Source organism: Typha latifolia, chromosome 11 (genome assembly GCF_019914945.1).
Source record: "Typha latifolia isolate L0001 chromosome 11, TyphaL0001v2, whole genome shotgun sequence".
In the NCBI taxonomy this organism is placed as follows: Eukaryota; Viridiplantae; Streptophyta; class Magnoliopsida; order Poales; family Typhaceae; genus Typha; species Typha latifolia.
In genome coordinates, this window is record NC_133096.1 from 1236961 (window position 1) to 1262062 (window position 25102).

The window sequence follows — 25102 nt, forward strand, 5'->3', positions numbered from 1 at the left end:
ACAATCTGATCAACCCCGTGAATTTTGGAATATACCAACCTCCGAAGTCGTTGAAGCTTAGGTCGAGTTTGTTAAGATGCTCTAGAGTGAGAAGAGAAGGGCTAATGTTGTTGCTCATGGAAACCCATGGTAACTCCTCGGGGTTGCCTCGGAGGTCAAGCTTGACAACATGCCCCGTCTTGTTGCTGCACATGACACCCCATCTGCAACAATTTTGGCCTTCCCAAGAAGATAATATCCTCCCAGGTAGATCATTGATGCCCTCCTTGAAGGTGAGAAGTGCATCTCTCTCACTCGCAAGACAACTTCCTCTTAGTTTGGGCTCTAGAGATTGAATGGGAAAGATGAAGTGGAGGAGTAGAAGGCAGAGGTGTAGAAGTAGAACTTGATGGGTGGAGAAGTACGTAAGCTTAGCTATAGTTTTATTATTCCCACTCCAAAGTCCAGTCCAATATATATATTGTGGACGAAGTACATTATCTAAACGCTGAAAAATGAGAGATATCATGTTGCATTATATGTTCTTCATCACCTACTACGAGACAAGATATGAAGTCAACAAAGTCATGCAAATTAGATTAACAATCAATTCCATGTGTGATATGACATTAGAAGATATATAACTATACATCATGCATGTTAATTTCCTCACTTAATAATCAAAAGTGGGAATCAAGATTCATGTAATGCATGCCGATCAGAGTCGATTATGTTCTTTTAATTTCACTACACGTCAAATTCTACCAACAAACATAGTAAACTATATTTCATAAGAGAATATTGCATATTTTAAGAAGGTGAAGTGCTCTTTTCCGAGAGGAAATGTACAAAATGTTGTTTTGAAAAAGTTTTTTTCTGTAATTTATAAAAGTGTCTTTGCTTTATTTTTGGGTGGAGAGAAATAGACTTGTTTTCCCTTAACTGATAGTTTTTTTTATAACAAAAACCAATACATTTTTCTCAGAACTGAGGAATAGAAGCCTCGTGGAGCTATCTTCTAGTTCTTCCAGATCTGCTTCATTTTGATGTTTTACCTGCTATAAACAGGTGAAATGCTTTCTAGCTTAATATTCGTGAGTGATGTAATTATAGAAGACTCAATCAATTTCCTAATGCGTTAATAATACCGATCGGAGTTCTTAAGCGCTAAACAAATATCTACTTTTTTTATAATTATTATCTTTTAATGGATATGTAGTCCCTAATAAAATCTAATTTGGAGATATTTATAGAAGATAAAATTTAAGAGGATTGAATATTCTATCCGATGCATCTAAAATAATATTAATCAAATTCATACAATAAAAATAGAACCAAGACATTCGGACATATATACATTTTTAAATATAGTAAGCCACTATTATGAAAAATATATGTATGTTTAATAATATACTTAAGTAAATATTTGAGTACCAAGTTAAATTATAATGTAACCTTATATGTATGATCTATTTTTTTTTTCAAAATATTTGAGTCTCTATGTGATGTAACATCAATTTCCAAATTGATTACTTACTTTATTCGAATAACCATAATATTAACATAATGTGGGAGGGATGCCCACACCATTTTGTTAGGCCATTGGATCTGTCAGTAGACTCAGTAATTAATTTGGGCTAGTTTGTTCTCTCATCTTATTTGAACAATCATAATATTTTGTTTTCTCATCTTATTCCATATAATTTTTAAAAACTAATTTATTAATAACTTAAAATTACTATTTTATCCTTTTAAGATGACAATATTATTCACTCTCTCCCCTCTCCCTATTCTACGACCTTCAATTTTGTACTGTCCAGCAAATCGATTGGCACTGACGGGTACAACCTCAACGCCACCGTGATTGCTACGTGGGGGTAGGAGGCCACCGACCGGCTCGCCTCCGTTTTCAACGATGACTCCTTGCATTCTATTAAGGGCAAGATGCGCCACCAGCTTTGCCTCAACCTTAGCGATCTGCTCATAGGGTATGCCACAAAGGTCGCTACCCTCAAGATTCGTGTAATGCATGCCGGTCTGAGTCGAGCATTTGCGTATGTTATTTTCCACTGGGATCGACCAAGTCCAAATCAAGGTCTACCGATCAACGTAGTAAACAAGTTAGTAAACATTGTTGCCATTATTTCCAATAAAAAAGGTTGTTTGAAGCTACAACGACAAGCAACTACCATTAACTTTTAACTGCTAGAGTATAGAAATTATATGAATGATTATATGAAACTTTTTACATTAAGATTCTCTCTAAATGTCACGGTATGAATTATCAAGTTGGTCCTATTTAGGAATGATGACTTGTGATGTTGAAACTGATATGGACTATGAAAATTTTGGTGGATGTGAAAATGCAAGGAAGAAAATAAGCTGAGTATACAATTCAGAAAGATTGTAAGCCATTGAAAATTTGTACTATTTGTCGAATTTTATTGATAAGTATATACGAAAACTAGAATAGACATTTATATAAAGAAAAATCTTTTATATCACTATTTTTATAATATTTCAAATTAAATGATAGATAATGATTCGAATAATAATTTATATATTATTTTCTACCATTCAAGTTTCAACTCAAGATGGATTCAAGCTTGGTTTTAATTTTTTTTTTGGTTGAGAAAAGACGGCAAACAAGATATTATGGTTTCATTCAGAGTTCGAGTTACATGAAGATCCAACGGTGGATCAGTCCATTTGTTAAACATACAATCTTGGAGAGCAAAACTAGCCAGATTATGAGTTGAGGTGACTCTACTTGTGAAGGAAAACCTAATATTATAGAACACAACCATCCATCTAACACATCCTGGAACTACGGATGAGTGTTTGAGCAGAATTATTAACTACTTTTATCACCAGAGCGGTCACTAAACAACAAGCATGGTTCAAACTTGATTTGAACATCTTTGCTTTACTCTTTGATATTTATTCCGTAAATTTACATAAGTAAAGAGTTGAAATCATTGCCTAGAGTTTAAATATATACGCATGTCTAGATTTTTTCACATATAAGACCAAATTGTTATGTTTTGAAGAATATAAAAATTGATGGTGAGAGGGTGAGAATGAAATGGTCAGAGTGTGAGACATGAGATGGGGTAGGGTAGGTTAGAAATTTTATCTATATATATTAATGGGTTGCGAGTTGGCGGGTTGACCCGACCCAACCCATCCCGTTACTTAAACATGTCAAATGGGTTAAAACAGGTCACTGGTATAATCTGAACACAACTCGATTATTAATCAGGTTAGGCGGGTTGACTCGTTTACAACCCGAACTCGATTAGACTAAACCCAAACCTGATTAAGAGCCGGGTTATCGGGTCAGGTCAATATTTGCCACCCCTACTCATGTTAGAATCATTACATGACCTGTTTAATTTTAACTCTTATCGTCCTAATCTTGATTGGATTTTATGCCTTATTGTATAATTTTAGCTTATTCTTTTAAAGTTTGCAAGTGAGCATAATTTAAAGGAGACGAGGCTTTATTAATTAATAGAATTCCCCAAAATGATTCTTCTCTATAATTATAGGACTTCAAAATGATCCTACTCTATGTTAGGAACATGTCCGTGATCTTTCATTAAGTTTGGGCTTGCATAATAAATATTATCAGTCTCTCAAACTTGCTACTTTAGTAATTCTACTACATCTTTATTATCAAATATAGGAAAAGATCCTAATATACACGTCTACCTTAGGCCTCGACAATTTATCAAATTTCTATGAAATGATTTTTCTTGATGCGAACTGACTCAAGTCGGATCGCATTATGAGAATATTGGGCTCGAGGGATTGAGTATATTTATCTTCTAATTAATTTATATTTATCTCTTATGTAAACTTTTAAGACAAGTCTAATTAAATCATGTGAACCTCTAAGACAAGTCTATTAAGTCATTAAGTCTCTAAGGTAACTCCAATTAAACCTAAAAGGCAAGTTCTAATTCGAGTCGTGTTAGCCTTCAGGGTTAATCCTAATAGGACTCATTGTATATATAGAGGAGTTGGACTATTTTGTTTAAGCATCAAAGCATTGTTGAATTATTTTAGCTTTGTGTTTATCTTAGGAGTAAAAGTAAGATAATCTAGAAGTAGAAATAAATTAATCACAATTATTTAATTTTATAGGAGTGGATCTAATTGAGAGCTGTAATTTTGCCTCCAAACCCTAGCCATGATTACCACTACAAGCTACCCTACTATATGGCCGTCCACTATCATCCTTGACCATTCGCCACTCTTTGACTGATACCGCAACGTTAGATATTTTCACTTTTATTCTCTGTTTTATTTTTAATTGTTCATCGTAACCTCTAACTTAGGTGAAATAAAAGCCATTCGATCTGTTACTTCCGAGGCTTCCTCTCATAAAAGTATCATAATTTTTTTACGTCCAAATCTGATTCGTACCACTTCTCTGTATAAAAACCGATGTCTGTCAAATTTCATTAAGATTGGACTTGTAGATTAAAACTTACGTCTCTTCTTGAGCAATTCTGACAAAGATTATTATTATTATCTTGATGTGGGCATCAGTTTGGACGATTGATCATTTATGAGATTTTTCGGACCTTTCTATGTCATGAACACAAAGATGAAACCTCATTAAATTTGGACTAATAGGTTTAGGAGTCAGAGAAATTTGTTCCCAAAAAAAATCTCACATCTAAGTGAAGCTTTGACGAGAATTCGTTATTTTATTTCCTACATTACCAGATCAGACATGTTTTTTTCCAATGATCTGCACATTCAAAATCTCGCCCAATTTGCTCTTTTCTTTCAAGAAAGTAATTTCCTTAAAAAGTCTTTCTGATTTCAATTTAGACTTCTTAAAAAGATCTTTAACCGCCTTCTTATAATCATTGAACCTTTTCAATTCTTCTATTGCTTCATTAAATTGAATATGTAATTTGTCCTTTTGTTTTTCTAGTTTTTATTTTATTTTAATTATGAGAGCTTTAACTTGCTGGAAGTTTGATAAAGTTCTTCAATTTAAATGACTCCCGGTATAGTTCATCATATGCTTTCATCATCTCTTAGTCATTGTCTTCCTACTCATTTGTGCTCAAATTTCCACAATAATTGTTAGATGATAAAATAGATGCAGTAACTGCTACGAACTTTTTTGTTTCAATTTAAAATCATTGCAATTCGACTCATCTGAATCATCCCAAGTGACTTTCATTGCTTTTCATTTTCTTTTCAAAAACTTTAGATATTCTTGTGCAATATGATTGGGACCTTGATATTCAAGCATTGGATACCCCTAGACATGACCATTAGGCCCGACTTGCCCAAACTCGGCCCATACTTCCCCGGTATTAATCGGGCTAAGCCCGATTCAAGCTTGATTTAGGCTCGGCCTGACTCGAGCCCGAGATGGTAGTGGGATCTGGCCTAAAGCCTGATCTACTACTCTCATCTATGTCCCAACCTATAATGCATGCATATTCTTATAATTTTTTTAGTTCTACATTGGATATTTAGTAAACTATATATTAATATATAAGTATGTTACCATAAAAGATAACTAAAATATCTTAATATAAGCCCATTAAACTCGACCCAATAAGATATAATATTTTTTTATATTTAACCCATTATGTTAGACTAATTATACTTAATCCAAGCCCAATATTTAATTGGTTAGTGGATGATAACAGGTTAGAATATTTTAACCCGAATGATCGATGAGTCCGATTGATCCGAGCTCCGGCTCGCATCTAGATAACCACGTTAGCTTTATTGCCTTTTTGCTTTAAGTTCATAGTTTAAATTGGAGAACTAGACCTTTCGTTTTTAACAAGAGGCTTATTGTTTTTACTCGAAGCTTCTATGCCTCGTTCGTTCCAATGCCTTATCTGTCATTCGAATGCCCACTTTAATATTCTATCTTTCAATATTAAATCTCCATATCATGCTCTTTACTCGGTATTCACTCCATTGCCAACTAAATATTCTTACACATTCGTCAATGCCTGTTGCTAAATTATGATATCAACATCCAACGTTTGATCTATAAATCGTCTACAGATAAAAGTAGTATGTATCAAATATACTGGTCATATTAAAGAAAAGCAATCACTTTGCAATATGGTGTAACGTAGACTTGGAGTTATTAAAGGATAGCAATCAATCTACAATCTGGCAGGACAGAGATTTGGAGAAATTAGCGAGCAATCAGTTTATAAAACAAAGTGTTGTCGAATATGAGTTGAAAATTTTTATCCGTCTTGATATCCAAATCTTTTTATGTATCTGTATAGTCTATACACATACGGATACATGTACAAGAATAATATTCAAATCATTAATAGGTATATCATTTAATTTAGACTATCATGAAAATACTGGTCTAATCTAATCTAGTGTTCATATATGCTTACTAATAAAATTCTATAAAAATTTTAGCGTGTTAGAACCGTTCTAAATTCTTCTTTTCTTCCTCATTTGGATTCTACATCCATCAAAATTTTCATAGTCACCTCAATTTGAATGTCACATCATATTGCAAGTCTTCGTCTTTACCTAGGACAAACTGATGTTGGAATTCCATGAACATTGCTAGAATTTTCAAATTCTAGTTTAAAGAAAAACAATTTCTTTGTTTGATAGAAAAATGGCAATTAATTGTCATTCAAATCGTTGTTTTCACTTAAAAAATAATTATTTTTTCCAGAATATAACTCTTAATTTTAAAAGAACAACTAAACATCATAATAATGACGGTCTAAAATACAAACACTATTTATCAAAATTAGATTTCATACCATAAACTAATCTACTTACTAATTTACCCTTAAAATCTATTTTTTCCATGTTTTATTTTATTAATATCACATCGAAGATAATTATTATACTATTGTTACAAAATACAAGTGAATAAAGAATACCTATTTCTAAAATAAAAACTTTATTTTAAAAATAATAAAGAAAAATACATATTCTAGAATTGATCTAAAGTAATTAAATTCTAAAATTTTTAGCATCTTAATACTATTCTAAATTGTATACTCCTCTTGTTTCCTTCTTTTAGATTCTACATTCATCAAAATTCTCATAGTCAATCAATTTTAATGTCAGGTCATATTGCAAGTCTTCATTTTTATCTCGGACTAAGTGATGTTAGAATTTTATAACCATCAATAAAATTTTCAAACTTTAGCATTTAAAAAATAATTGTTTTATTTGACAGACAAACCGTAGTTACTTGAGAATTTTACTATTTTCTTTTTCTTTTGTTGAAAATAATGGAAATAACGTTTACTAATATATGCAATATTTTATTCTCTCTTAGAATAGTTTACTACGTTGATGGGGTAGACTTTGACTTGGACTAAGTCGATCCTGGTGGAAATGCTCGACTCTCAGAGCCATGCATTACACGAATCTTGAGTCCCATGACTTTGGATTATTTAGTGAGGAAAAATGCATGCATGATTTATAGTTTATCTTCCAATGTCATATCACACCATGGAACTGATTAATTGTTTCTTACGTCGCTTCAACTACTATTCTATCGGTTTTTTTTTTCTTGGAAATTAAATTTGTCACTATTATTGCTTGACTTAGTGGACTTCATATCTTGTCACGTAGTAGCTATAGAAAGAAGAACATCATAATAACAATGCAATGTGATATCTCTCAACACCTCTTAGTGATTGTATAACGTACTTCGGCCACTATATATGTTTGTGTGGAGTGGGAATAATAAAACAATGGCTAAGCTTACGTCCTCCACCACCCATGGAGTTTTACTTCTACATCTCTGCCTTCTACTCCTCCACATCTTCTCTCCCGCTCTATCTCTAGAGACCACCAAACTACGAGGAAGTTGCCTTGCGAGTGAGAGAGATGCACTTCTCTCCTTCAAAGAGGGCATAAATTATCCAGCTGGAAGGTTGTTATCTTCTTGGGAAGGCCAAGATTGCTGCAGATGGAGGGGTGTCATGTGCAGCAACAGGACGGGGCACGTTGTCAAGCTCGACCTCCGGGTCTACCCTGAGGAGTTTCAATGGACTTCCATGAGCAGCGACATTAGCCCTTCTATTCTTGCTCTAGAGCGTCTTAACTACCTCGACCTAAGCTTCAACGACTTCGGAGGTCAGCAAATACCAAAATTCATGGGCTCCTTCAAGAACTTGAAGTATCTCAACCTCTCTAATGCAAACTTCGGTGGTAGCGTACCTCCTCAGCTTGGTAATCTAACTAAGCTGCTCCATCTCGATGTTGGTGGTAATTACTATTTGCAATCGATTGATCTTGTAGCTTGGTTACCACATCTCTCCTCTTTGAAGCACCTCGATATGAGCTATGTGAACCTCAGTGCTGCTGTGGATTGGGTGCAAGCCTTGAGCATGCTTCCAGCTTCTCTAAGAGTCCTTCATCTATCCAATTGTAATCTCAACGCCACACTCTCTGCTCTCCCTGTTTACTCTTCTAATCTCACATCACTTGTGACCCTTGATCTTGCGAATAACGACTTTCATGGTCCTATTCCTGATGGGCTGTTGGGAAACATGACCTCCCTCGAAGAACTTTGGCTCGGAAGCAATGATCTTGTCGGCATGATACCAGAGACTATGAAGAATCTACACAAAGTGAAAGTGCTCGATCTCAGCCAGAATCAAATCAGTGGAGACATAGCAAAATTGATGGAGAGGCTGCCGCACAAGATACAATCATTATCTTTGTGGGCAAATAATTTGAATGGAAGCCTGCCAAATTGGATCGAGAATATGACCAGTCTAAGCACTCTGGATCTCGGTTACAATAGTCTCATCGGTCCCATACCTTCGGGGATGGGAAAGCTCACTAATCTCAGTTACTTGGACTTGAGGTCCAACCACTTGGTCGGCAAGATATTAGAAGACCAATTTACAAGCCTGACGAGATTAGAGATGCTAGACTTGTCAAATAACTCCCTAACCATGGAAGTACATCCAAATTGGATCCCTCCATTCAGATTGAAGGTAGTCTACTTGAGCTATTGCAAGCTGGGACCCCATTTTCCTGCATGGATTCAATCACAGACTAACATTACTATTCTAAGTATGTCTAGTGCAAGAATCACGGACAAGTTGCCAAATTGGTTTTGGAATGTAATTTCTCAAATCCGATATCTTGACCTCTCCCTTAACGAGATCAGCGGAGTGTTACCAATGACTCTAGAATTCCTATCAACAGCAGAATCTATAATCCTGCATTCAAACCAGCTCAAAGGTCGATTACCAAAGTTACCGATGGGTCTTTTGTACTTAGATCTCTCAAGAAATTATATATCAGGGCCACTTCCACTAAACCTTGGAACTGTAGAGTTGAGTTACTTGCTTCTTTCAAACAACCTTATCAATGGAACCATCCCATCATCTTTGTGCAACCAATTGCAATCCTTAGAAATACTAGATCTATCAAACAACCACCTCTCAGGACAGCTTCCTCAATGCTGGACAAGTGGTAACTCTTTTAGAGCCAAAAGTGATCGGAGAGATGTAGGTTGTTATCTCGTCATAGCACATTTCTACAACAACAGTCTCTCCGGTAAATTCCCTTTATTTTTTCGAGGTTGCCAACAGCTTTCATTTCTTGCTCTCTCCTACAATAATTTCTTTGGAAACTTACCAGCATGGATAGGAACAAGACTACCAAATTTAGTCTTCCTCCTATTGAAGTATAACATGTTTTTTGGCTATATTCCTATTAAGCTTTCAAAACTTGACCACCTTCAAGTTTTGGACCTTGCTCACAACAATCTATCAGGAACCATAGATCCGTCCCTCGTGAACTTCAAGGCAATGACACTTACCTCCCTATATACAAGTGATCTCCATACATATGCAGCAGGTATAGTTGAGAATATTGATGGTTACAGCGATCCCTTTAGCTTATTTGTGATCACAAAAGGGCAAATTTTAGAATACCAAAGTGACAAGATATTTTTCATATTAAGCCTTGATTTATCAGGAAATAGTTTAACTGGAGAGATTCCTGAACAGATAGGTGCCCTTACTGGATTAAAAAACTTGAACTTGTCAGCAAATCGATTGACGGGAAATATTCCAGAAACGATCAATGGTCTATTGTCATTGGAATCGCTTGACCTGTCAAATAACGAGCTCTTTGGTGAAATTCCTCCAACTTTGTCAGTTTTAACCTTTTTGAGCCACTTGAACCTGTCCTACAATAATCTTTCAGGAAGAATTCCATCAGAAGGTCAGCTTGAAACATTCCTCGATCCAACTATCTACATCGGCAACAGCAATCTTTGTGGGCCTCCTACTTCCAAAAATTGCTCAGGAGATCAAACTACTATGAGTGATCTTCCAGAACATGAAGATGGATATGATATGTCATCTTTTTATCTCAGCATGGGTCTAGGATTTGCAATGGGGTTTTGGATGGTTTTTGGTACCTTGTCGTTTAAGAGGACATGGAGAATAACATATTTTCTCTTCGTTGACGACATCTGTGATAGAATATATGTATTTATGGTTCTCAAGTGGGCTAGACTCAATGCCAGGATTAAGAAGAAATAAGGAGGGGAGCAGGGTTGCTATTGAAGGAGTTTGGAAGGTTCAAACTATGGAGATCGGTCACTAATCAAAGGCTTAGAATGCCAAACCCAACATATAATATATAATCTTCTGTTTATATTTATAACACACATGCAGAAATTAGTATAATGTATTTACTATTCCACTTCCTTATATTATTATAGTCTTTTCTGTAATTCCATGATATTACCCTACACACTTTACCTAATTTAGATGCTTGTTTTTTAAATTTTCGTTGCCTTTGCTACAAATTTAATGTGCTTGCCACCATGATTTGAGATGAATTATGCCAACAAAGAAATCATGTCGATATATATGTTTAGCTGGAGATGCTTCATAAATAGATGCCATTGACCATGCGAGATAAATGGATTGGTATTTACTTGTCATCATAGTTTCAAATAGTGGTAAAATAATCGACCTGGATGTAGATTTTACTGCAGCTCCAGTTGCATAAATTATTGTGGGAATTTTTCAAATAACACTCTACATTTATTATTTTTGAATTAACACTCTGACTATAAAGATTTTGTAATATAAATTATTTTCTTTCTTTATAATTTTCATATCGCCCTTTGAGTCAATTAAATTAATTGTTCTCAAAATAAAAAGGTAATAAATAAAAAATACTAAAGATAATTCCTAAAATACCTAAATCTTTCTCTTGTTGAATAAGATTAGATGGGGATATAACTTCAAGAAGGGTTGGTCAATATTAGACATTTTTCACGAGTATTTATTAATTTTTATATAAATCATATACTAAGATTAATGATATAGGGAGGTAAGTGTCATTGCCTTGAAGTTCACGAGGGACGGATCTATGGTTCCTGATAGATTGTTGTGAGCAAGGTCCAACACTTGAAGTTGGTCAAGTTTTGAAAGCTTAATAGGAATATAGCCGGAAAACATGTTAGACTTCAATAGGAGGAAGGCTAAATTTGGTAGTCTTGTTCCTATCCATGCTGGCAAGTTTCCAAAGAAATTATTATAGGAGAGATCAAGAAATGAAAGATATTGGCAACCTCGGAAAAATAAAGGAAATTTACCAGAAAGACGGTTGTTCCGGAAACTTATAATGGCAAGATTCGAACCTACATCTCTCCAATCACTTTTGGCTCTAAAAGAGTTACCACTAGTCCAGCATTCAGGAAGCTGTCCTGAGAGGTGGTTGTTTGATAGATCTAGAGCTTCTAAGGACTGCAATTGGTCGCACAAAGATGATGGGATGGTTTCACTGATAAGGTTGTTTGAAAGAAGCAAGTAATACAACTCTACAGCTCCAAGGTTTAGTGAAAGTGGACCTGATATATAATTTCTTGAGAGATCTAAGTACCAAAGACCCATCGGTAACTTTGGCAACCGACCTTTGAACTGGTTTGAATGCAGGATTATATATTCTGCTGTTGATAGGAACTCTAGAGTCATTGGTAACACTCCGCTGATCTGGTTAAGGGAGAGGTCAAGATATTGGATTTGAGAAATTACATTCCAAAACCAATTTGGCAACCTGTCCGTGATTCCTGCACTAGACATATATAGAAAAGTAATGTTAGTCTGTGATTGAATCCATGCAGGAAAATGGGGTCCCAGCTTGCAATAGCTCAAGTCGACTTCCTTCAATCTGAATGGAGGGATCCAATTTGGATGTACTCCCATGGTCAGGGAGTTATTTGACAAGTCTAGCATCTCTAATCTTGTCAGGTTTGTAAAATGGTCTTCTAATATCATGCCGACCAATTGGTTATAACTCAAATCCAAGTAGCTTAGATTATTGAGCTTTCCCATCCCTGAAGGTATGGAGCCGGTGAGACTGTTGTAATCGAGATCAAGAGTGCTTAGACTGGTCATGTTCTCGATCCAATTTGGCAGGCTTCCATTCAAAAAATTTCCCCCCAAAAACAATGACTGTATCTTGTGCGGCAGCCTCTCCATCAATTCTGCTATGTCCCCACTGATCAGATTCCATCTTAGATCGAGCACTTTCAATTTGTGTAGATTCTTCATAGTTTTCGGTATCATTCCGACGAGATCATTGGTTTTGACCAAAAGTTCTTCGAGGGAGGTCATGTTTTCCAACAACCCATCAGGAATAGGACCATGAAAGTAGTTATCCTCAAGATCAAGGGTCACAAGTGCTGTGAGATTAGAAGAGTAAAGAGGGAGAGAAGCGAGTGTGGCGTTGAGACTACAACCAGATAGATGAAGGACTCTTAAAGAAGTTGGAAGCATGCTCAAGGCTTGCACCCAATCCACAGCAGCACTGAGGTTCACATAGCTCATATCGAGGTGCTTCAAAGAGGAGAGACGTGGTAACCAAGCTACAAGATCAACCGATTGCAAATAGTAATTACCACCAACATCAAGATGGAGCAGCTTAGTTAGATTACCAAGCTGAGGAGGTACGCTACCACCGAAGTTTGCATTAGAGAGGTTGAGATACTTCAAGTTCTTGAAGGAGCCCATGAATTTTGGTATTTGATGACCTCCGAAGTTGTTGAAGCTTAGGTCGAGATAGTTAAGACGCTCTAGAGCGAGAAGAGAAGGGCTAATGTCGCTGCTCATGGAAGCCCATGAAAACTCGTCGGGGTCGACTTGGAGGTCGAGCTTGACAACGTGCCCCGTCTTGTTGCTGCACATGACACCCCTCCATCTGCAGCAATCTTGGCCTTCCCAAGAAGATAACAACCTCCCAGGTAGAGTATTGATGCCCTCCTTGAAGGTGAGAAGTGCATCTCTCTCACTCGCAACGCAACTTCCTCGTAGTTTGGTGGTCTCTAGAGATAGAGCCGGAGAGAAGATGTGGAGGAGTAGCAGGCAAAGATGTAGGAGTGGAACTCCATGGGTGGTGGTGGATGTAAGCTTAGCCATGGTTTTATTATTCCCACTCCACACCAACATATATAGTGGACCAAGTACGTTATACAATCACTCAGAGGTATTGAGAGATATCACATTGCATTGTTATTATGATGTTCTTCTTTCTTCAGCTATTACATGACAAGATATGAAGTCCACTAAGTCAAGCAATAATAGTGACAAATTGAATTTTCATAAAAGAAAAACAAAATAGAATAGTAGTTGAAGCGGCATAAGAAATAATTAATCAATTCCATGGTGTGATATGACATTGGAAGATAAACTACAAATCATGCATGCATTTTTCCTCACTAAATAATCCAAAGTCATGAGACTTAAGATTCTTGTAATGCATGGCTCTCTCAGAGTCGAGCATTTCCACTAGGATCGACTTAGTCCAAGTCAAAGTCTACCCCCATCAACGTAGTAAACTATTCTACGAGAGAATAAAATATTGCATATATTAGTAAACGTTGTTTTCATTATTTTCAACAAAAGAAAAAAAAATATAGTAAAATTAACAAAACAATTATTTTTTGAATGCTAAAGTTTGAAAATTTTATTGATGGTTATAAAATTCTAACATCACTTCAAAATGAAGACTTGCAATATGACCTGACATTAAAATTGATTGAGTATGAGAATTTTGATGAATGTAAAATCTAAAAGAACACAAAAGTAGTATACAATTTAGAATAGTATTAAGATGCTAAAAATTTTAGGTTTTAATTACTTTAGGAATAAGTTAAATTCAAGAATATATATTTTTCTTTATTATTTTTAAAATAAAGTTTTTATTTTAGAAATAGGTATTTTTTATTCACTTGTATAATTTTTGAACAATAGTATAATAATTATCTTCGATGTGATATTAAATAAAATAAAAGATGGAAAAAATAGATTTTAAGGGTAAATTAGTAAGTAGATTAGTTTATGGTATGAAATCTAATTTTGATAAATAATGTTTGTATTTTAGACTATCATTATTTTATGATGTTTAGTTGTTCTTTTAAAATTAAGAGTTATATTCTGGAAAAAAGAATTATTTTTGAAGTGAAAACAACGATTTGAATGACAATTAATTACCATTTTTCTATCAAACAAAGAAATTGTTTTCTTTAAACTAGAATTTGAAAATTCTAGCAATGGGTCATGGAATTCCAACATCAGTTTGTCCTAGGTAAAGAAGAAGACTTGCAATATGATGTGACATTTAAAATTGAGGTGACTATGAAAATTTTGATGGATGTAGATATTTATATAAAAAATAAACTAGCCTTTTGTATCAGTATTTTCATGATAGTCTAAAGTAAATGATATACCTATAATGATTTGAATATTATTCTTCTATATATATCCGTATGTGTATAGACTATATAGATACATAAAAAAATTTGGATATCAAGACGGATAAAAATTTTCTAACTCATATTCGACAACACATTGATACCAAGTTAGATCGCAGCCAACTCCCGCTCTCTTAGCAAATTAAGTTTCATGAGTAGAAAAAATCTTAGATACTAAAATTTGCGACGATTTATAGCATTTTTGTATTCTAATTTCTAACTTCTTGTTTTATAAACTGATTGCTCAGCTAATTTCTCCAAATCTCTGTCCTGCCAGATTGTAGATTGATTGCTATCCTTTAATAACTCCGAGTCTACGTTACACCATATTGCAAAGTGATTGCTTTTCTTTAATATGACCAGTATATTTTTTAGTTGGCAATGGAGTGAATACCGAGTAAAGAGCATGATATGGAGATTTAATATTGAAAGATAGAATATTACAAGTGGGCATTCGAATGACTGATAAGGCATTCGAACGAACGAAGCATAGAAGCTTCGAGTAAAAACAATAAGTCTAAGCGTCCTGTTAAAGACGAAAGGTCTAGTTCTCCTATTTAAACTATGAACTTAAAAGCATAAAGCTAATGCGGGTACCTAGATGTGATCATCGCCGGGCTCTTCGAGTCAATCGGATTTAAATATTTGTTCACGATCTGACCCATCAATCACTTGGGTTAGGTTAGATCCGAGTTGAGCTAGAATATTCTAGCACGTTATCGCCTACTAACCCATTAAATATTAGGCTCGGATAGGATATAATTGGTTTAACATAATAGGTTAAATATAAAAAAAAATATTATATCTTATTGGGCCAAGTTTAATTGGCTTATATTAAGATAGTTTAGTTATGTTTCATTCATAGTAACATACTTATATATTGATATATAGTTTACTAAATATTTAATGTGAAACTAAAAAAATTATAAGAATATGCATGCATTATAGGTTGAGCTATAGATGAGAGTAGTAGGTCAGGTTTTGAGCTAGGCCAAGCGGGCAAAGGCTTATCTCATATCACCCACTATCATTTCGGGCTCGAGTCGGGCTTAGCCCGGTTAAAATCGAGTAGGTTTGGGCCAGATTTAGGCAAGTTGGGCCTAATGATCATATCTAGGGATATCCAATGCTTGAATGTCAAGGTTCCAATCATATTGCATAAGAATATCTAAAGTTTTTGAAAAGAAAATAAAAAGGAATGAAAGTCACTTGAGATGATTTAGATGAGTCGAATTACAGTGATTTTAAGTTGAAACAAAAAAGTTCGTAGTAGTTACTGCATCTATTTTATCGTCTAAAAATTCTTGTGGGAATTTGAGCACAAATAAGTAGTAAGACGACGACGAAGAGATGATCAAAGTATATGATGAACTATACCGGGAGTCATTTAAATTGAAGAACTTTATCAAACTTCCAGCAAGTTAAATGATATGACTCAGTTCATATTGGCTCTACTCGAGACATTGAATTCATTGGGATAAGCGTATTTATCTAGTTGATTTTGCTTGAAGAAATAAAAGAATTTTTTGTCGCGTTCGAACGGGTTATGCGAATATATGCATGCGTTTACAAAAACAGAGAACGCAAATTGTTCTTTCGAACGGAATCGGGCCGTTTGAACACTTGAACACGTTTGCAACAATAGAGAACTGTAATTCCACGTCCGAATGCAATCGGGTGAGTTCAAACACATCGCGATAAAAATTGTTAGTTTGTTAGTACTTTTTAACTTAGTTGATAGGTCCATAAGGTTAACCTCTATAAATATGTGGAGAAAATGTTATCAAGCTAAGATTTATCTAACCTTCGGCCACTCTTCGGTCGATATCTCAAGATCTAACCATCCAAACCCTGTGATCTTGGATTCATTTCAAGGGCGACAACATATTCATATTTTAGGAAGATCCAACGACTAAAGCATCCGCAGCTTTCTTCGAAAGTTATGTCCCCAATATAGTCCAGAATCGTTTCGGATCAAGTCAAGCCAGTTCATAATATTTAAGCTCTCAGAATTTAAAAAAAAAAGGACAAATTACATATTCAATTAAATGAAGCCATAGAAGAATTGAAAAAGTTTCAACGATTAGAAGAAAGTGGTTAAAGATTTTTTTTAAGAAGTCTAAATTAGAATCGGAAAGACTTTTTAAAGAAATTACAAAGACATTGAAGACATCACTTAATACTAGAAAATAGAATTCAACTTAAATTTGATTCTCTACCTCTGTATGTTATTAACTTTTAGTTTAAATCAATCTTAAATTAATGAGAGATAAATATAAGTAACTAATAAATAATCTACCATATAAGTATTATTCTCTCACACCCAACACACATTTTCTTGTTCAACTCACCCTGCCAAACTCTTCCTCTCTTCTATCCTCCAAAAATCACATATCTCCTCTCTAATCCTATTTTGACCATAGGATTGGAGATGGTGATATTGATTTGGTTATCTGAAAGTAGCAAATAATTCAACTCTACAATTTCGAGGTTTGGTTGCAGTCACTCGGATATATAATTTCTTTTTTGAGATATCTCAGTACAAAAGATCTACCAGTGTATGCAAGTTCATGAAAGATATTATTGACAGGAACTCCAGAGTCATTGGCAACACTATACTGATCTAGTTAAAGGCGAGATCAAGATATTCAACTTGAGAAATTACATTCCAAATCCAATCAGTCTATTACTAGACATGCTTAAACTAGTTATGTGCTGCTCATCAAAGTAAGAGGAAACTCCTCAGGGCCCGGAGTCTGCAGCAGTCTTGACCTTCTTTCGAAAGAAGATAACAATCTTCCAACCAAATCATTTAGGCCTGCCTCCTTGCTTTAATATCTTTTGGCACTCAAAACACTTGCTTGAGAAGTACTTGCTATGAGGCTAAGGAGTTTCTATGAATTCTTTTTTTCTTTCTTTTTTAAACAGAAATAGACTATCCCTCAAGGTTAATGTCAAGAAAGGTCTATTTCACTATAGTTCTACTAAAATGTCAAACTATTAAGTATTTTAACTATAAGATACAAACGCTAACAGGCTAAGAGTTTCTATAAGATAAAAATGCTAGCCTGGTAGGCATTTTACATATTCCCATTTGAACTTAAGCAAATTAATCACTAAATTAAATTGTTAAACTAAATTTCACGGGTAATAACTTTTTAATCAATAATCCATTTTGGACGTGTGATGTCTTTATGAAAGTGATAAAAATGAATGTAATGATTATAATCAAAGCTTAATTGGACCTATAGATGAAAATATAAAGAAAAATTTATAGAAAAAAATTTGCAGCATCATGACTTTATGCTCGATTATCCGTTTTAGTCATAACATATGTTGTTATAAAGTTATGAAAGAGATCTGTGAGTTGAAATCACATAGCAATTCCTCCTAGTCGAAGTTAGAATCCTAAAAAATTAGGATAGCTCCTCCGAGCTTTAGTTTAAAAAAAATTTCACTTTTTTCTGATAATATGTTGAACTACTTTAACATTCTCTTCCTAAGACGTCGAATAGTTTAGGGTATTATAAAATAGATATTTTGGTATATTTATCTAAAAATAAAGCTTTGAACTTATTAATATTTTACTTAGAGCTATAGTAAAACATACACATTTTGCTATTAAATTTAGGGTGTGGAATATTTGGCTAAATAAATTTTAAAAATTTAAAATTAAAAGAGTGGAGGAAGGTATGAACTAGATAGATCGGTAATTATTCGAAGTTACGGTAGTCATTGAAGGATGGGGGACAACTAAAGGTGGTGATGGACAACCGTAAGATAGAGTGGCTCATGGAGGTGATGGCGGTAAGAGTTTGGAGATAGAATTAGAGTTTTGAATTAGATATACTCCTAGAAAAATAAATTGCTATGATTAATTTATTTCTACTCCTAACTTATCTTACTCTTCGTCTTGAGATAAACTCAAGGCTAAAATAATTTCTCAATGCTTGAATGCTTGGATGATTAAACAAAGAAGCCCTACCCTTATATATATAGAGATTGGATACAATGAGTCTTACTTAGACTAACACTAAAAGTATATACAATTTGAGCTAGGACTTGTCTTAGAGGTTTAAATGACTTAAATTAAATTTATCTTAAAAGCTTATATTATTTTATTGAACTTATCTCAGTAGCTTATCTGGCATAATTAGACTTACCTTAAGGATTTACATAAAAGAGAAGCATGAATTAATTAAAAGATAAATAGACCTAATCCATTATGCCCAATATCTTTATGTTACGATTCAATCTAACTGAGTTTGTGTTAAATTTCCCTTATTATATGCTTATTCCACATGAATTACTATACAATACAGAGAATTGTGCTGTAAATTTGCAAAAAAAATATATATAAGAGCATATATGCCCACTAATTATATAGATTTTTATTTTATTTTATGTCATTTGGCACTCAAATATTTATCTAAAACTCAAATTTACACTTATTATTATGACCCAAATCTACTATTTTTTGGAGCAGCCAAGTCACTGGAAATTTTTTATGGTTGTGGAGGAAAACAGGATAAAGGACGAGATGATTTGCCCTCCTGTCTCCTTGCTCCTTCATTTTAATAATAGGGAAATTTTTAAATAACACCTTACAATTTTTTTAATACTTTATATTTATACTTAGGCCCCTTATTTTTCTTTATAATTTTCATATAATATTATAATATTAGTTTGACTAACTATCATTAATCTTAGTATATGATTTATATAACGATATTAATTAAATTAGTAAATATCCTCGAAAAATTTTAAACGTTTGACCCACGCTTCTTAAACTATATCCCCATTCCACGAGAGAATAATTTACATATTCTAGAAATTATCTTTAGTATAATTAACATAATATTTTTTATTTGCTACCTTTCCATTTGAAAATATTTGAGTTTAATTAACTCGGAATGCAATATAAAAATTTTAGAAAAAAAAAGAGTACTCCCGCTACAAATTTCTTGAAAATAGAGTGTAAATTTAAAAACAATAGTGTAGGGTGTTATTTTAAAAAATTCTCTCAATAATTTATGCAGTTGGAGTTGAGTCAATCCAGGTTGAGTATTGATTCCTTATAATCAAGTTCATAACCATTGTTTGGAACTACGACTATAAGTAAATACCAATTAAATGACATATAGTTATGAAGCACATCTAGATAAACATATATATTATCATAATCTCAAAGGATGGTGGTATGTACATTGAATTTGTAACAAAAGCAATGGTAATTAATAAAATAAGCATATAAATTGGGTAATGTCATGCTACTATAGAAAAGACCACAAATAATATAAGAAAGTAAAATACTTAATTCATTATATAAGAAAGTGAAATAATATAATCTGTGATCGATCTCTATAATTCGATCCTTACAAACTCCTTCCGTAGCGGTCCTGCTCTCTTACTTTATTTTTTCTTGATGCTAACATTGAATCTAGCCCACTTGAGAACTATAAACACATAAATCCTATCACATATGTCGTCAATGAAGAGAAAATATATCGTTCTCCATGTCCTCTTAAACAACAAGGTACCAAAAATCACCCAGAATCCCACTGCGAATCCTAGACCCATGCTGAAATAAAGAGATGACATATCATATCCATCCTCATGTTCTAGAAGATCACTCATAGTAGTTTGATTTCCAGAGCAATTCTTGGATGTAGGAGGCCCACAAAGATTGCTGTTGCCAATGTAAATAGTTGGATCGTCGAATGTTTCAAGTTGACCCTCTGTTGGAATTCTTCCTGAGAGATTATTATAGGACAAGTTCAAGTGACTCAAAAAAGTTAAAGCTGAGAGAGTTGAAGGAATTTCACCAAAGAGCTCATTATTCGATAGGTCAAGAGATTCCAATGACTGTAGACCACCAATCATCTCTGGAATATTTCCCGTCAATCGATTTGCTGACAAGTTCAAGTTTTTTAATCCAGCAAGGACACCTATCATTTCAGGGATCTCTCCAGTTAATCTATTTCCTGATAAATCAAGGCTCAACATGAAAAAGATATGGTCTTCTCGATATTGCAAATTTTGCCCCTTTGTGATCACAAATAAGCTAACGGGATCATTGTAATAATCAAGATTGCTGATTATAACTCGTGCAATTGTATTGAGATCACTTGTATATGGGGAGATAAGAGTCATTGCTTTAAAGTTCACGAGGGACGGATCTATTGTTCCCGATAGATTGTTGTGAGCAAGGTCCAAAACTTGAAGGTGGTCAAGTCTTGAAAGCTTAATAGGAATATAGCCCGAAAACATATTAGACTTCAATAGGAAGAAGGCTAAATTTGGTAGTCTTGTTCCTATCCATGCTGGTAAGTTTCCAGTGAAGTTATTATAAGAGAGATCAAGAAATGAAAGTAATTGGCAACCTCGAAAAAATAAAGGAAATTTACCAGAAAGACGGTTGTTGCGGAAACTTATAATGGCAAGATTCGAACCTACATCTCTCCAATCACTTTTGGCTCTAAAAGAGTTACCATTTGTCCGGCATTGAGGAAGCTGTCCTGAGATGTGGTTGTTTGATAGATCTAGAACTTGTAAGGACTGCAATTGGTTGCATAAAGATGATGGGATGGTTCCACTGATATAATTGTTTGAAAGAAGCAAGAATTTCAACTCTACAGCTCCAAGGTTTAGTGGAAGTGGACCTGATATATAATTTCTTGCGAGATCTAAGCACGAAAGACCCATCGATAACTTTGGCAACCGACCTTTGAACTGGTTTGAATGCAGGATTATATATTTTGCTGTTGATAGGAACTCTAGAGTCATTGGTAACACTCCGCTGATCTGGTTAAGGGAGAGATCAAGATATTGGATTTGAGAAATTACATTCCAAAACCAATTTGGCAACATGTCCGTGATTCCTGCACTAGACATATATAGAAGAGTAATGTTAGTCTGTGATTGAATCCATGCAGGAAAATGGGGTCCCAGCTTGCAATAGCTCAAGTCGATTTCCTTCAATCTGAATGGAGGGATCCAATTTGGATGTACTTCCATGGTCAAGGAGTTATTTGACAAGTCTAGCATCTCTAATCTTGTCAGGTTTGTAAAATGGTCTTCTAATATCATGCCGACCAATTGGTTATAACTCAAATCCAAGTAGCTTAGATTATTGAGCTTTCCCATCCCTGAAGGTATGGAGCCGGTGAGACTGTTTTCACCGAGATCAAGAGTGCTTAGACTGGTCATATTCTCGATCCAATTTGGCAGGCTTCCATTCAAATTATTTCCCCCCAAAAATAATGATTGTATCTTGTGCGGTAGCCTATCCATCAATTCTGCTATGTCCCCACTGATCTGATTCCATCTTAGATCGAGCACTTTCAATTTGTGTAGATTCTTCATAGTCTTCGGTATCATGCCGACAAGATTATTTTCTTCGAGTCGAAGTTCTTTGAGGGAGGTCATGTTTCCCAACAGCCCATCAGGAATAGGACCATGAAAGAAGTTTCCCTCAAGATCAAGGGTCACAAGTGCTGTGAGATTAGAAGAGTAAAGAGGGAGAGCAGAGAGCGTGGTGTTGAGATTACAACCAGATAGATGAAGGACTCTTAAAGAAGTTGGAAGCATGCTCAAGGCCGGCACCCAATTTACAACAGCACTGAGGTTCATAGAGCTCATATCGAGGTGCTTCAACGAAGAGAGACGCGGTAACCAAGCTACTAGATCAACCGACTGCAAAGAGTTATCACCAAGATCGAGATGGAGCAGCTTAGTTAGATTACCAAGCTGAGGAGGTACGCTACCACCAAAGTTTGCATGAAAGAGGTTGAGATACTTCAAGTTCTTGAAGGAGCCCATGAATTTCAATATCTGCTGACCTCCGAAGTTGTTGAAGCTTAGGTCGAGGTAGTTAAGACGCTCTAGAGCGAGAAGAGAAGGAGGTATGCTACCACCGAAGCCTGCATTAGAGAGGTTGAGATACTTCAAGTTCTTGAAGGAGCCCATGAATTTCGGTATCTGCTGACCTCCGAAGTAGTTGAAGCTTAGGTCGAGGTAGTTAAGATGCTCCAGAGCGAGAAGAGAAGAGCTAATGTTGCTGCTCATGGAAGCCCATTGAAACTCCTCAGGGTCGACCCGGAGATCGAGCTTGACAACGTGCCCCGTCTTGTTGCTGCATAGGACACCTCTCCATCTGCAGCAATCGTGGCCTTCCCAAGAAGATAATAAACTCCCATGTAGAGTATTGATGCCCTCCTTAAAGATGAGAAGTGCATCTCTCTCACTTGCAACACAACTTCCTCGTAGTTTGGTGGTCTCTAGAGATAGAGCGGGAGAGAAGATTTGGAGGAGTAGAAGGCAGAGACTTAGAACTAAAACTCCATGAGTGGTGGAGGACGTAAGCTTAGCCATTGTTTTATTATTCCCACCCCACACAAACATATATAGTGGCCGAAGTACGTTATACAATCACCCAGAGGTATTGAGAGATATCACATTGCATTGTTATTATGAAGTTCTTCTTTCTTCAGCTACTACGTGACAAGATATGAAGTCCACTAAGTCAAGCAATAATAGTGACAAATTGAATTTCCAAGAAAGAAAAACACAATAGAATAGTAGTTGAAGCGGCGTAAGAAATAATTAATCAATTCCATGGTGTGATATGACATTGGAAGATAAACTATAAATCATGCATGCATTTTTCCTCACTAAATAATCCAAATCAAAAGTTGGAGTCAAGATTGTTTCCACCTACGGTGTGGTATCTCGTATGACATTGGAGCTGAGATCTAATATCCCAATATTTCAATGCCCAATATTTCATTGACAGTAATAAATATCCTTCATAATCACAATCATAATAATGATGTTTTTGTGAACACCTCCTGCCGAAGTTGGTTTAGAAAATCATCCCTCAAAATCATTAAATGTAGAATAAATTTGGGACTGATTCCTATAAAACCTCACAATAATCCATGGAAAGATGCTTTACATAGTAAGTTTGGATTAAATGTGTAATAAACGTATTCACCTATATGAACACAAATGTGATGAATTATATATCAGGTTGAGGATTGATTGGATAAGGTGGAATACTTTATATTTGGTTCTATGGATTAATACCATGCAACTTCCCTTATTATGTGCTTAATCCTCACGTAGTACTATACAATCCCAGGAAATATCATTTGCATATGTTCTTTACCACTACGATCGACCAACTCCAAGTCAAGGTCTACCTACAAGGAATAATCAATGTCTCTATGTTCCCACTATTTTTTTAAAAGAAAAGGAAAGAAAGAAAAAGGAACAATTAGTAAACATTTAGTTGATGAAAACTCTATCAATGGTTATAGAATTCCAGCATCAAGATTCTCTCTAGTCGTCGAGGTCTTGCAACGATATTGATGGTCAAAATGAAATATCGAGTTAATCCTAGCTAGAAACATAGACTTGGTGTATGATATGACATTGAACAAAATTTGGACTATAAATTTTTTGATAGATGTGAAAATTCTAACAAATGTCGAAACGGACAGATTACCAAGCTGTGTAATGCATGGCTCTCAGAGTCGAGCATTTTCACTAAACTACGAGGAAGTTGCATGTAATGCATGGCTCTCAGAGTCGAGCATTTCCACTAGGATCGACTTAGTCCAAGTCAAAGTCTACCCCTATCAATATAGTAAACTATTCTACGAGAGAATAAAATATTGCATATATTAGTAAACGTTGTTTCCATTATTTTCAACAAAAGAAAAAAATATATAGTAAAATTAACAAAACAATTATTTTTTGAATGCTAAAGTTTGAAAATTTTATTGATGGTTATAAAATTATAACATCACTTCAAAATGAAGACTTGCAATATGACGTGACATTAAAATTGATTGACTATAGAAATTTTGATGAATGTAGAATCTAAAAGAAAACAAGAGGAGTATATAATTTAGAATAGTATTAAGATGCTAAAAATTTTAGCATTTAATTACTTTAGGAATAAGATTAATTTTAGAATATGTATTTTTTAAAATAAAGTTTTTATTTTAGAAATAGGTATTTTTTATTCACTTGTATAATTTTTGAACAATAGTATAATAATTATCTTCGATGTGATATTAAATAAAATAAAAGATGGGAAAAAATAGATTTTAAGGGTAAATTAGTAAGTAGATTAGTCTATGGTATGAAATCTAATTTTGATAAATAATGTTTGTATTTTAGACTATCATTATTACGATGTTTAGTTGTTCTTTTAAAATTAAGAGTTATATTCTGGAAAAAAGAATTATTTTTGTAGTGAAAACAACGATTTGAATGACAATTAATTACCATTTTTCTATCAAACAAAGAAATTGTTTTCTTTAAACTAGAATTTGA

General features: G+C 34.4%; 3 protein-coding genes across 3 annotated transcripts; 1 reads left to right on the forward strand and 2 right to left on the reverse strand.

Annotated features, from left to right (window-relative positions):
• The first annotated feature begins 7646 nt into the window (after positions 1-7646).
• Positions 7647-10741, forward strand: LOC140797273 (receptor-like protein EIX1). The gene is made up of 2 exons (XM_073150598.1): positions 7647-8178; positions 8269-10741. Exons 1-2 carry the CDS (start codon positions 7689-7691, stop codon positions 10533-10535), a joined length of 2757 nt encoding a protein of 918 aa, XP_073006699.1. The 5' UTR covers positions 7647-7688; the 3' UTR covers positions 10536-10741.
• On the reverse strand, positions 10582-13452 carry LOC140797274 (receptor-like protein EIX2). Its single transcript, XM_073150599.1, has one exon. The coding sequence runs from the start codon at positions 13422-13424 to the stop codon at positions 11322-11324; it is 2103 nt and encodes a 700-aa protein (XP_073006700.1). The 5' UTR covers positions 13425-13452; the 3' UTR covers positions 10582-11321.
• A 6508-nt stretch (positions 13453-19960) lies between these two features.
• On the reverse strand, positions 19961-23173 carry LOC140797858 (receptor-like protein EIX2). Its single transcript, XM_073151541.1, has one exon. It carries the CDS (start codon positions 23159-23161, stop codon positions 20171-20173), a length of 2991 nt encoding a protein of 996 aa, XP_073007642.1. The 5' UTR covers positions 23162-23173; the 3' UTR covers positions 19961-20170.
• Between the last annotated feature and the right edge of the window lie 1929 nt (positions 23174-25102).

Coding starts and splice junctions, on each gene's coding strand:
- LOC140797273 (XM_073150598.1), top strand. CDS start 7,689: ATGTTTGTGTGGAGTGGGAATAATAAAACAATGGCTAAGCTTACGTCC. Junction 8,179..8,268: donor CTCTAATGCAAACTTCGGTG/GTAGCGTACCTC, acceptor TTGATCTTGTAG/CTTGGTTACCACATCTCTCC.
- LOC140797274 (XM_073150599.1), bottom strand. CDS start 13,424: ATGGCTAAGCTTACATCCACCACCACCCATGGAGTTCCACTCCTACAT.
- LOC140797858 (XM_073151541.1), bottom strand. CDS start 23,161: ATGTTTGTGTGGGGTGGGAATAATAAAACAATGGCTAAGCTTACGTCC.